The following is a 12683-nucleotide window of genomic DNA, read 5'->3' on the forward strand; positions in this document are numbered from 1 at the left end:
GGCCAGGAGTTCAAGACTAGCCTGGCCAAGCCCTATCTCTAATAAAAATGCAAAAATTAATCAGACATGGTGGTGCATGGCTATAATCCAGCTACTCGGGAGACTGAGGTGGGAGGATTGTTTGACCAGGAAAGCGAAGGTTGCAGTGAGCCGTGATCCTGCCACAGCACTCAAGGCTCTGTCCCAAAGTTCTTGTTTTGGTTAACTTGCTGTCTCTCTTCCCAGAAATTCCTTGTCGGCCGCCCCCCGCCATCGCCAATGGATATTTCACTAGCACCAACAGGGAGATTTTTCACTATGGATCAGTGGTGACCTACCACTGCAATCCTGGAAGCAGAGGGAGAAATCTGTTTCAGCTCGTGGGTGAGCGCTCCATACACTGCACCAGCAATGAGGATCAAGAGGGCGTCTGGAGCGGCCCGGCCCCTCAGTGCATTATACCTAACAAATGCATGCCTCCAAATGTTGAAAATGGAATAATGGTATCTGACAACAGAAGTTTATTTTCCTTAAATGAAGTTGTGGAGTTCAGGTGTCAGCCTGGCTTTGTCATGAAAGGTTCCCCCCGTGTGCAATGCCAGCCCCTGAACAAATGGGAGCCAGAGTTACCAAGCTGCTCCAGGGGTGAGTCTGACTGAGGCCTAGAAGGGCTCTGCAAATGACATGAGTTGCTGTTGGATCAGGAGATTAGTATTTGTTCAGAGGGAGGGATGTGTGGTGAGCAGTGTGGGAAAGCAAGTTTGGGAAAAAGAAGCATGAAATTAAGAATCAGGGTGTCATGCACCTATGTATATGTGTCTTCACTGTGAAAAGCAAGACCTTAATTAGCCAAGAAAAAAGATTTTGGACCCACCTCTTCATCAGTTATCAGGGCAAAGTACCAGCTGTACTATCTCTCAATTATATTGAAAAATCGTATGGGCTTTCTTTATGGTCAGCTGTGCACGAAGCACTTTATATATTTTTTCTCATTTATTATTTATAATACTTTGAAATTGTACTGTTGCAATATCCATTTAAGAGTGAAGTCAGCTTGGCCTTTCAGAGGTTAGGTAAATTGGCCAAGTCACATGCTCTAGCTGAGACACCCAAGATTTTAAAAGGCAAGGGTCTCAGACCCCAGAGGCTGAATGCTCTAGCTCTTGCCATACTTCTATCAGCAACCATTGGTGACCGAAAGAGACTGCCTTATGACAGAAAGCATGGCATCAGAATAGAGACAAAGACTTTAGAGTTTGTCTATAATGGTCTGCCTCCTACATTTTATTTTGTTATTTTATTTTATTAAAAACCTATTTATTAGGGTTGAGGTCCGTCTCTGTTGCCCAGGCTGATCAATGATACAGTGACACAGTCATGGCTCACTGCAGCCTCAAACTCCTGGGCTCAAGCCATCCACCTCCTACATTTTATCCCCAGGAATCTAAGTGTGAAGGTAACTTGCTCAGAGCCAGTTAAATAACGATTTTTAAATTCATCTTGAATGAGGTACAGATTAGGTTGATGTTAAGTGGGTTCTGATGCCCTAAGCATGGATGAACAGGACTGTAAATAAAGGCAGATGTTGAGTCAAACACTCTCCAAATAATATGTCCTCTCATGACAAAGGGCTGGCTTATTTAAGAGCTTTTGTTTTTGGTAGCTCATCTTGTCTACTGGTGTCACAATAGCTGGTTTAGCAGTGGAGTGGGAGGTGTAATGGATGATACATAGGGACAGAGAAGAAGCTTACAGTTCTTCTACCAACCCGTGTCAGCCTTGTGCAACCACTGAGCTGGGAAGACGAACAGATAAAGACATACAAAGTTGGATGTATTGAGGTAGGAGATGGGCAGGGCTTGTCTTGTGTTCACAATCCTGCTGACCAAAACAGGATCTGGCTTAGACAGGATGAAGTGAAGAAACAGCAGGAACCAGCAGATGGCGACAAAAGCAATCCCTAGCAGGAACCAGCAGATGGCGATGAAAGCAATCCCCAGCTGCCCTCACGTTCCCATCAGCACCATGACAGTTTACAAATGCCATGGCAATGACCTGGAAATTACTGCCCCTTTCCTAAATAGTTCTAAATGACCTGCCTCTCACTTTGCATTGATCTGCCCCTTAATTTACATGTAATTGGCCAGGTGGCTAATGCCTGTAATCCCAGCACTTTGGGAGCCCAAAGTAGAAGATCACCTAAGGTCAGGAATTCGAGACCAGCCTGGCCAACGTGGCAAAACTCCCGTCTCTACTAAAAATACAAAAATTATCTGGGTATGGTTGCCCATGCCTGTAATTCCAGCTACTCAGGAGGCTGAGGCAGGAAAATCACTTGAACCCAGGAGGCAGAGGGCGCAGTGAGCCAAGATCAAACCACTGTGCTTTAGCCTGGGCAACAGAGTGAGACTCCATCTCAAAAAAAAAAAAAAAAAAAACACAAAAAAATAAAAAAATGATAATTTACATGTAATAGGTTTACAGGAGTATGAATACAGTTGCCTGCTAGGAGCCTGTATGTTGCTGACTCTGGTCACACTGCCTGTGAGTTAGCTGTGCTCTGCAAGGGGCAGTGTTTTTCAGAGCTCCAGTCTTTTCATAGCTCAAAGATTGCTATCTAGCACCACTGGATTATCCTTGAATTCTTTCCTGGGTTAGGCAAGAACCCTTCCAGAGTAAGCTACAATTTGGGGGCTTGCCTGTCCTGAAACAGTATGACTGTACTTTAGTCATAGGTGTGCAATCAGAGAAATGGGGGGAAAATCTGTAAAACAGGCTTGGGCTTAGGAGACAGTCTCATTACCTGAATAACGGGTGAAAACTGGGACTGCATTCCTACAAAATACGTAGATGAAGAATCCACAAATACTAATAACTCCATATGCATAGCCAGAGCTGGGGAAAAACTCATGCCCTGTATATTTACAAGTAAATTTGAGGTCTTGTGCTAGGGAGAATTGGGTCCTATTTCTCTACCACTTACTAGCTATGAGGTCTTCAGCAAGCATAGGATATAGCAAAGGAAATTCCCCATAACGAACAAGTACTCTGGAACTGTCCTTCCCACAGTGTGTCAGCCACCTCCAGAAATCCTGCATGGTGACCATACCCCAAGTGATCAGGACCACTTTTCACCTGGACAGGAAGTGTTCTACAGCTGTGAGCCCAGCTATGACCTCAGAGGGGCTGCTTCTCTGCACTGCACACCTCAGGGAGACTGGAGCCCTGAAGCCCCCAGATGTGCAGGTGTCTCAACTCTCTGGTTTCCAGATTGCTCTCTGTACCCCTCACATGCAGGTTTTACTCATGTTTTTTTTCCTTTTTTTTTTCTAGTGAAATCCTGTGATGACTTCCTGGGCCAACTCCCTCATGGCCGTGTGCTGTTTCCACTTGATCTCCAGCTTGGAGCAAAGGTGTCCTTTGCTTGTGATGAAGGGTGAGTGAGACCCAGAGTTGAGAGCAAGAACTCAGTGTGAAGAATGACTCTCTTGAGTTCAGGGATTAATCCAAAAAAAGGGCTGACCTAGCAGATAAGACGTACCTAGAGAGATTAATTAATTGAAAGGCAGTTTTCAAATAAGGGTAGGGACTAACTGGCACCACTTTTTTTTTTTTTTAAAGATGGGGTTTCACCATGATGGCCAGGCTGGTCTTGAACTCCTGATCTCAGGTGATCTACCCACCTTGGCCTCCCAAAGTGCTAGGATTACAGGTGTGAGCCACAGCACCCGGCCCACAGCACCACTTTCAGAAGACAATGAGAAAGGGCATACACAACTCAGTATCAAGCATAAACCTAAATACAGTCACTGAACTTGAGTACATGGTTGGAACTTGAAATGAATGGGTACTTATTTATTTGGAGGCAAAAGAACGTAATTTCATAAAAGTTATGCTAGAAAAAAATTGACGAACAGGACAAAAATTGTTTGCCTCATAAGTAAGGCAAAGGTTGTTTTAGGAAACTGAAAACCAATCAATAGTAAAATCTATTATAGTGTATAGATAAGTATGTTTTAACCCAATTACATATCTTCATGTCAGGAATGGCCAGTGTCATTGTTTTGATGCAGGATTTTTCTGAGCCAGTTTGCCAGCTGGTGACCTCTGGCCAGTAACGCCCCTGCCCAGGCCTTGCTCTGGCCTGGGTTCACCACAGTAGACATCCTGTCTACCTGGCCCACTGGGCCATGCCTGACTTGTGCTCTGACGTGGATCCCACGGCTGCCACGACTGCATGCTCAGCCCCTGGTGGGAGGGGGTGTGTGAGTGTGGGGTCTGGCTGGCCACTCTAAGCACTGGCACAGGAGTGGGCTCCGTCGGGGCTTGCAGCTGAACCAGGCATGTTGCACTGAAGGAAACATGGTAGTGCCCAAATAGGGGTGCCCACAACCCTTCACGCCCAAGGGGGTGTTAAAGCATGCTAATAGCTCTTAGCATTTGATAATGCCTGCAGCCCAACAGATGGCGCTGTGTTAACAACTCTGCCAGTCCCATGGCCCTGCTCTGGCCTGCATCTCCAGGGCTGCCTTGGCCTGATGCTCCTTCCTGTCACATGGAGCAGCTGCCCTCCTCCAGCAAAGGATGGAGGGCCACTGTGTTATAGCCTTTGTACCTGTGTTTGGTGGGTCCTGAGTTCTCGTCCTACATCCAAGAAGAATAAGGTTATACTGACAATCGAAGAGTGAGGAGGGTGGAGAAGAGTTTTATTGAATGACAAAACAGTTTCTCAGCAGAGAGAAGATATGAGGGTGGCCCCATAAATGAAGTCAGGGGGTCATTCTCTCAGTGTGGCTGGGTCTGGTGTTTTCATGGACTCAGAATGGGAAGTGTGTGTTGATTGGTTTGTGAGTATGAAAAAGCAGCTAAAACAAAGACACCACTCAAAGGTGGACACAACAGTGTAAAAAACCAATTAGGGAAGGGCAGGTATATGTAAAATAGATGAAGGGTGGGAATCAATCAGAGGAAAGTATGCCAAACAAGAGGAGAGGTTCTGAATCCAGTCCCTGAATTTACGTGGAACTTGTAGCTATGCTTTAAACTGTCTTCAGCTTGAAGGTCGGGTTTCACTGGGAACCTAATCATATCTGCCTAGGATTTGTCAAAGCAGGATTTGTCTGCTCCTGCTTCTATTAGCTTCAAGTGGTACTACTAGTTGTTTATGTGTATCCATTACTCTTGGTGGTGTACTATGAGTCGAGGAGGATAACTAAATTGGGCAATTAAGCAGTTAGTTTTAACGATTTCCAAGGAATCTTTGGCATTTACAAAGTCCATCACCCAATAATAATTTCCAATTTCAGAATGATTTCAGATTTCAGAAGGGAAGTAGGATTCAGTAATAAGTCGGCCATTTCAGGGTGGCAAAGACTCCTTCCCCGATCTGTCTATTTTTCTTAGAGCACATGGTTCAGAATGCTTCTATGAGCCTCCTTTTGGCCCGTTACAATTACAATGCAAAAAGAACAATGCCCATTCTCTTTCTAGATGTTCCTTGCTTTGCTTAACAAATTGAGAGCTGTTTTGCTTCATGACCCATTAATGAAAATAAGTGGGATGTCAGAGAGCCATCAGTGAAAGATGACACCTGAAGGCTATGGCTCTTGTGCACATGGAGAAGTCTGGTTCATGCATTCTGTAGGTGATGCCGGGCTACGAAGTTTATATGGCAATTATCAACATCAGCTCTAATTGCTTTGACAGTCACAGGGTATCATGATTCCTTAGAATAAATTGGCCTTTGAGTTTCTGCCAGCTACTGAAGAATTCAGATCCCTAATGAACTGAGATTTTTAGTTGGGCCCGAACCTAAGAACCAAATGCTAGTCAAGGAGGAAATGGTAGTGAGGAAGCTGAGCATCTATGAGTGAAGAAATCGAGGGAGAGATGGGAATTGCTCACACATTTGCTACCGCTTTTTTTTTTTTTTTTAGGTTCCGATTAAAAGGCAGGTCTGCTAGTCATTGTGTTTTGACTGGAATGAAAGCCCTTTGGAACAGCAGTGCTCCAGTGTGTGAACGTGAGTAGGAAGAACAACTATGCAGTTTGGATAGCTCTCCTTATTTTTGTTTTCCAGTGTGTTATTCTGCATGGAATCACCTATTGTACGGATCTTTACTTAACTAAATTGCTGATAAAAATACTTCTTTGTTGGAAGAATTTCAAGAAAGGTCTTGTAGGTCTTCTATGACACGTGTTTTTGTTACTAATCTGTAAATCACTTAGTTTAATGACAGTGTTTAATTTTATGGGAAATGTGTGGCAAGAAACTAGATGACATAAGGTGCAGCAAGTTTTATTCAGTCATTTATTTTTTAGTTTCCTTACCAAGGAGTAATCTTTCTTAAAATTTTTGTTTTCTTGTTTTTTCTTTTTTGAGACAAGAGTCACCCAGGACAGAGTTCAGTGGTGCAATCACAGCTCACTGCAGCCTCAACTTCCCGGACTCAAGCAATCCTCCTACCTCAGCCTCCCAATAGTTGGGACTACAGGTGCATGGCACCACACCTGGTTATTTTTTGTACTTTTTGTAGCGGTGGAGTCTTGCCATATTGTCCAGGCTGGTCTCAAACTCCCGGGGTCAAGGTATCCTCCCACTGTGGCCTCCCAAAGTCCTAGAATTACAAGTGTGAGCCACCATGCCTAGCCAAATTTTGATGTTCTTTTATTTTCTCATACATCATAAACACTTTAGTCAGCCTGTTATTTAGCCTGCAGTATTTAATGACGTAGGGCTTCCCATTTGCCAGGACTTTCCATGTGTAGAAAAAGCAATGAACAGTGAATGAATAGTGAAGATGCCTCCCTACTTTCCTGAACTATATTTTCTTGTTGAGAAGCAGACTATGAACCAAAAAAGAAACAAGTAAACAAAATTCTAAAATTATAATATTTAAAATGGTAAATAGGGGTATATTATAGAAAGCATAAAACAGACTTATATGATAAGTTAGTATGGTGGAAGGGCTAGGAGAATGCATCAGTGTCTGAAATTATGACGTGTTCTACATTTCCAAACCATGTGCATAAATAAAATGTCAAAGTTCAGAAACTGATAGATTAAAAGTACATGTTTTATATACCAAGGCATTACTGATTTATCCTATTCTGTCTACTAAAACAAGGCAAGAATTTTTTAAACCTTTTTTTCCTGATTGAAAAATGTTTATTTTAATTTGTATTGTATTAAAATAACTTACAGATATCTATTTGGACACCTTATGGTGAGTACTATGGTGAAAAACTTCAATACCTGAGGAAACTGAAGTATCCAACAAGCTCAACCTTACAGAGACACATAGAACTGAAAATAAATCTATAAGTAAACTTAGGAAAAACACAAACAAATAATATTCAAACATGAGAAGTCAAACATTGTTTGATATACCACGTCTTTTATATACACACAATTCTGATAAAATTGGGTATATTTTCCTGAATTCATACCAAATTAGAGCCATCAATTGGTTTTAGGGAAGGAACTCTTTCAACCACACTGGAAGGAAGAAAAAATGATGGCTAATAATTTGGAAGAAAGAAAAAAAGAGGCTCTTTGGCACCACTTAATCTAGCTAAAAAGAGCCTTATCAATGTGTCCTGATGAGATCATTGGATATTTGGTATTGGTACTGATGATAATGATCTTGAATCAGCAAGAAACACTTACATTGCTAAAGATGTTCATGCATGTTTATTAAAGTTCATAGATTTCCTTGGAACTTATGGTTTCTGATGGTCAACACTTTGTCTGTCTTGAAACTCATTGTCAACCCAGGAATCTTACAATGCCTGATGTAAAGTAGGCAACTAAATGGGTGTTGTTAAAAATAATTACTTTCCAAATTCATTATGAACATAGCTACCTGGATGGTACACAAACACCATCGTTGGGCTTTTGCAATAGATGTTGTAATTTAGGTCTCACATCAGTTAGTTCCTTCTCAACAAAAGCCTTACAGATTTAAATTTCATCCACCTTAGTTATATTTTTTTCTAAAAGTAAAAGATTTATTCATAGCACAGTCACAGGTCACCATGATTTCGGTCAACTTAATTGAAACTCTAATAGAACTTAAAGCTCTTGTTTTCTTTCTAGAAATATTTTGTCCAAATCCTCCAGCTATCTTTAATGGGAGTCACACAGAAACTCCCCTTGGAGATATTCCCTATGGAAAAGAAGTATCTTACACATGCGACCCCCACCCAGGCAGAGGGATGACCTTCAACCTCATTGGGGAGAGCACCATCCGCTGCACAAGTGACCCTCAAGGGAATGGGATTTGGAGCAGCCCCGCCCCTCGCTGTGAACTTTCTGCTCCTGCTGGTCAGTATCTGCTTCCACACATCCTAAATAGGTTCAGAATATCTAGGTGACAACTTTCATATTTCTATAGAGACAGTCATTTTTGCTTGTGAAAATGGTTTTGCTATGACTGTCAGAGACAAAACTACATCCCAAGTGAGTGAAAAATGGGTTCTAGGTAGGCGCACTGTGTCTCAATTGTTGGTATTCTGATGACCCTTCGTGTGGGATGAGGAGTGAGGGATGGTAAGGAGGGAAGGGGGTGGGCAGTGAAGAGAATTGGTGAGGTCCACATTTTGCAGAGGATACTTTCGAAGTACTGAAAACAAATGCTAAAGAAAATACTCTTTGATTCCTCCTCTGCTACTATGAGTTGTCTGTATCCTGGACAGATGGATGTGTTGCACAAAAAGAATACGATGATGAAGTAGTTTACTTCAGAACTGATAACGCTATAAAGTAATTTAAGAAACTCAGATGTAGGGATTTATACTTTTTATGTTGTATCTAGGTGTTTTCTCAAGCCACTGACTATGTTTGGTTGGTGCGTCACCTCACCATTAACAACGGGAACTCAGGAGGCCTTGGAAGATCAGAGTTTAAGATCGTACTCTTAACCTCCATAGCTCATTCCTTTGATATATTAGTTTGGCTTTAAACGACAGTACCTGATTACTATACGTGCATTGTGGCTGTGACTGCCCACACCAGGTCCATCCTCCAGGAAGGATCAAACACCATTAAATCATAAAAGGTGTTGACATTTTAATTTTTTTTTTTTTAGACAGAGTCTCACACTGTTGCCCAGGCTGGAGTGCAATTGTGCAATCTTGGCTCACTGCAACCTCCAACTCCTGGGTTCAAGCAATTCTCCTGCCTCAGCCTCCCGAGTAGCTGGGATTACAGGCGCTCACCACCATACCTGGCAAATTTTTGTATTCTTTAGTAGAGACAGGGTTTCACAATGTTGGCCAGGATAGTCTCTAACTGCTGACCTCAGGTAATCCACCCTCCTCGACTTCCCAAAATGCTGGGATTACAGACGTGAGCGTTGTGTTGACTTTTTTGACCTGTTGGCCAATTTGGCAGAGCTTCTTTATGTTGAAAAATAACTAAGCCAGGAGATAGATGAGAAATATATGGGAAACACAGCGAAGTGTTAGTAGTATTATCATATAGGTAGCAATAGTGGTGGTTGTGGTACTAGTTGTGAAAGTTAACATATAATGAATACTTAGTACCACTGTTAAAAGATAGATAAGCCGGACGTGGTGGCTTACATCTGTAACACCACACTTTGGGAGGCCAAAGTGAGAGGATCACTTGAGCCCAGGAGTTCAAGAGCAACCTGGGCAGTATACTGAAGCTCTGTCTCCACAAACTATAAAAAATTAGCCAGGCATTGTAGTGCATGCTTGTAGTCTCAGCTCCTCAGGAGTTCGGGTGTGAGAATCCCCTGAGCCTGGGAGGTCGAGGCTGCAGTGAGCTGAGATCACAACACTGCACTCCAGCCTGGATGATGAGCAAGACTCTGTCTCAAAAAAAATAATAAAAAATAAAAATAAAAGATAGCTTCTAATTTAATTACACAACAACCTACGGGGAGGGTAGTATTCTTGTTATCACATTTTATAGGTGTAGAAACTGAGACACGGAGAGTTTAGGTAACTTGCACAAGAACATAGAATGGGATAGCCTGGGTTCAGCTAGGCAATCTACTCATCTGTAGAGACTGTGCACTTCAACAATAAAAAAAAATGTACAAAGGATCTCAATATATAATTCAACAAGAGAGAATATTTAAATATTATCATAATGAAATGGAAAGCTAACGGGCCAAGGTCCCAAACACCGGATAACAGGCAATTCTTCAGATGAATGAAGAAGATACATACAAAGAATCAGAATGGGCTAAATAACTGTTAACCAGCAGGTTCTTGGAACTCAGACTTTAGTGTAGACTCCTCATGAATTGGGATGGACCACAGAGAAACTCCTTTTGTCTCTCTGAATTAACACTCAGACTAAAAGCAGTCCCTTTTGCCTTCTTTTTTCTAGTCTCTACCCTATCTAGTCTTGGCCTTTGACATCTTACTGCATTGTAGTAAGAAAAGGCAAAGAAAATTTCACGATCTTAGAGACCACAGAAACAGAGAGAAGAAATAAAACCCAGTATTCTTCCCTAAAGCTTGGGATAGATTGCTTAAGATACCAGTCCTGAACTTTCCTAAAATGAAAGATGAGGAAGTAATCTGGGAAGGTGGTCCAGGCTTGGAGTGACATGCCATAGAGGGTTTTGAAACAAAATAGCAATCCAAAGAGAAAAAGGAACCTCTGGGTACAAGTATCATAGAAGGAAGAATTTCTTGGGATACTCAGATGCCCTGTCTCTTCATTTCAATGGGCCATTTATAGCAGAGGCCTGATTCATTTCAACATCTTCCTCAGAGCAAGGGGTAATCTCCAGGTCCTCTTTAAAGCCAGAATTAAGACGTATAACCCACATGTACATTGTCTCAAGACTAATTAGCATGGTGTTGCATGCTAGACAAATAAGTTCAACTCCAGAAAATAGGTAAAACCTAAAAGCAGTTTTTACTTGAATGTCTTTGAGAGGCTTAAGGAAAAATTACACTATATGACACTCATTAAAATGTCCCCAAATCCTCTTTAACCATTTCCATTACCCAGCATCCCATTCATTAAAGCAACTGCTTTCCTAGAACCTAGCTTCTCTCAGCTCCCCCCAGACTGTCTCTCAATATTACCCCCGCCTTCTGGACCTTCTTAGTTCACAAAATGTCTCCATGACATTTCTAAGGTAAATGGAGTTTCTTCAGTTCTGCATAGTTCAACGCAACATAGCCCTGAACGTTTCTGCAGGGAAATGCAGAAACTACCTCAGGACACAAGATTTAGAGAAATGGTGTAAATATCCTTCTGCCTTGGCACATAAATACATAGAAACTGTTTAACCTCACTGAACTAAAGAAATGCAAAATCACAAGGTATTATGTTTTTAATTTTCCACTAAATCAATGACAGAAAGGTTTTTATGTGAACAACCAATAAAAAGTGAGGATGTGATGAAACTGATTTTGTTGTATGTTGAAAGTACTATGGTAAATTGGCAAAATCGCTTATGAAAAACAATTATGCAATGTACGTGGAATAATACAACTATTCCTGCCAGTTAGCCCACCTAAAAGTCAATCTAAGGAAATAATGTAAAATATAAAAATATTGTATGCATTTTATTAAGGGTTTTATGAAAAATAAAACTAGAAATAATGTAAATGCACAACAAAAGTTATTGAATACACTATGATGCATCTACTAGATTATATTACTTTGCCATTGTTGTAACTTTATTTCTAGTATATAAATATGTGAAAACACACATATGAAAAAATGTGCCAGTAGAGAATGTATCAAAACATTTTTTGGGTACTAGTGTTTGGGGTGATTTTTTTCTTTGCTTCTGTAATTATATTGCTTTTATGACCAAAATAGTTATTTTTAAAAAGTCTTTTCAGCCAGGCATGGTGGCTCACACTTATAATATGAGTACTTTGGAAGGCTGAGGCGGAGGAATCACTTGAAGTCAGGCGATCGAGACCATCCTGGTCAACATGATAAAAACCCATCTCTACTAAAAGTACAAAACTTAGCTGGGTGTGGTGGCACGTGCCTGTAATCCCAGCTACTCGGGAGGCTCAGGCACAAGAATCACTGGTTCACAGGAGGCAGAGGTTGAAGTGAGCTATGATCGTGCCACTGAACTCCAGCTTATGGACGAGCTAGACTTCATCTCAAAAAAAAAAAAAAAAGGGTTTCTCTCAGTGCAAAGGGTAAAATGAGAGGATGTAAGTGAAAACAATGCCTTTTTGCACTAGAAAAAACATTAGACTGAGTCCTAAAGAAAAATCAGGATGAATTGTCACAGGCTGAGAGGTCCGGTTCACTCATGTTGCATGCCAGAGTAACGTTTTTCTAACTTTTTTCTTCCTTTTAGGTGTACATAATGCTCTCATCATCGGTAAGTTTTATGAAGGGTTTGCTGAGGAGTTTTGGCATCTTTAACAAGAAGTGCCTACCTATAATGAATGAAATGTAAAAAGAGAGATCAAGATATCTTGAGTTGTAAGTTCAACTAGAAAGAAAATAATGATGAGTTTAGGCCAGGATATGGTGAAACTAGCATCGTCATATGCATACTGAGGAACCTTCATCAAAGGCTCTTTACTGTCTTTGAACCATTACAAATGAATAGTCATTCATCAGTGTCAAAAAATCTTTATTTGAATGTGGTAGGAGAATGCAACTTCTTCTTTGGGTTATAACCTGGAGTATGCTTCCAAATGGTGATCACGCCCATTCACACAAATAGCCACAGACC

General features: G+C 41.3%; 1 protein-coding gene across 4 annotated transcripts in view; it reads left to right on the forward strand.

Annotated features, from left to right (window-relative positions):
* CR1L (complement C3b/C4b receptor 1 like) overlaps positions 1–12565 on the forward strand; it is a 77643-nt gene extending 65078 nt beyond the window's left edge. For 3 of the 4 annotated variants that reach the window (XM_032272226.1, XM_032272225.1, XM_032272228.1), the window contains 6 exons: positions 226–624; positions 3049–3225; positions 3313–3415; positions 5916–6001; positions 8078–8305; positions 12300–12565. In XM_032272226.1, the coding sequence (XP_032128117.1) occupies positions 226–624; positions 3049–3225; positions 3313–3415; positions 5916–6001; positions 8078–8305; positions 12300–12367 (1061 nt within the window). In that variant the 3' untranslated portion in view covers positions 12368–12565. The remainder of the gene's footprint in view (positions 1–225; positions 625–3048; positions 3226–3312; positions 3416–5915; positions 6002–8077; positions 8306–12299) is intronic. The other variant, XM_032272227.1, reaches the window with a different exon arrangement.
* The last annotated feature ends 118 nt before the right edge of the window (positions 12566–12683 follow it).

Source organism: Sapajus apella, unplaced genomic scaffold, assembly GCF_009761245.1.
Source record: "Sapajus apella isolate SASKATOON/1434 unplaced genomic scaffold, GSC_monkey_1.0 scaffold341, whole genome shotgun sequence".
NCBI classification, from domain to species: Eukaryota; Metazoa; Chordata; class Mammalia; order Primates; family Cebidae; genus Sapajus; species Sapajus apella.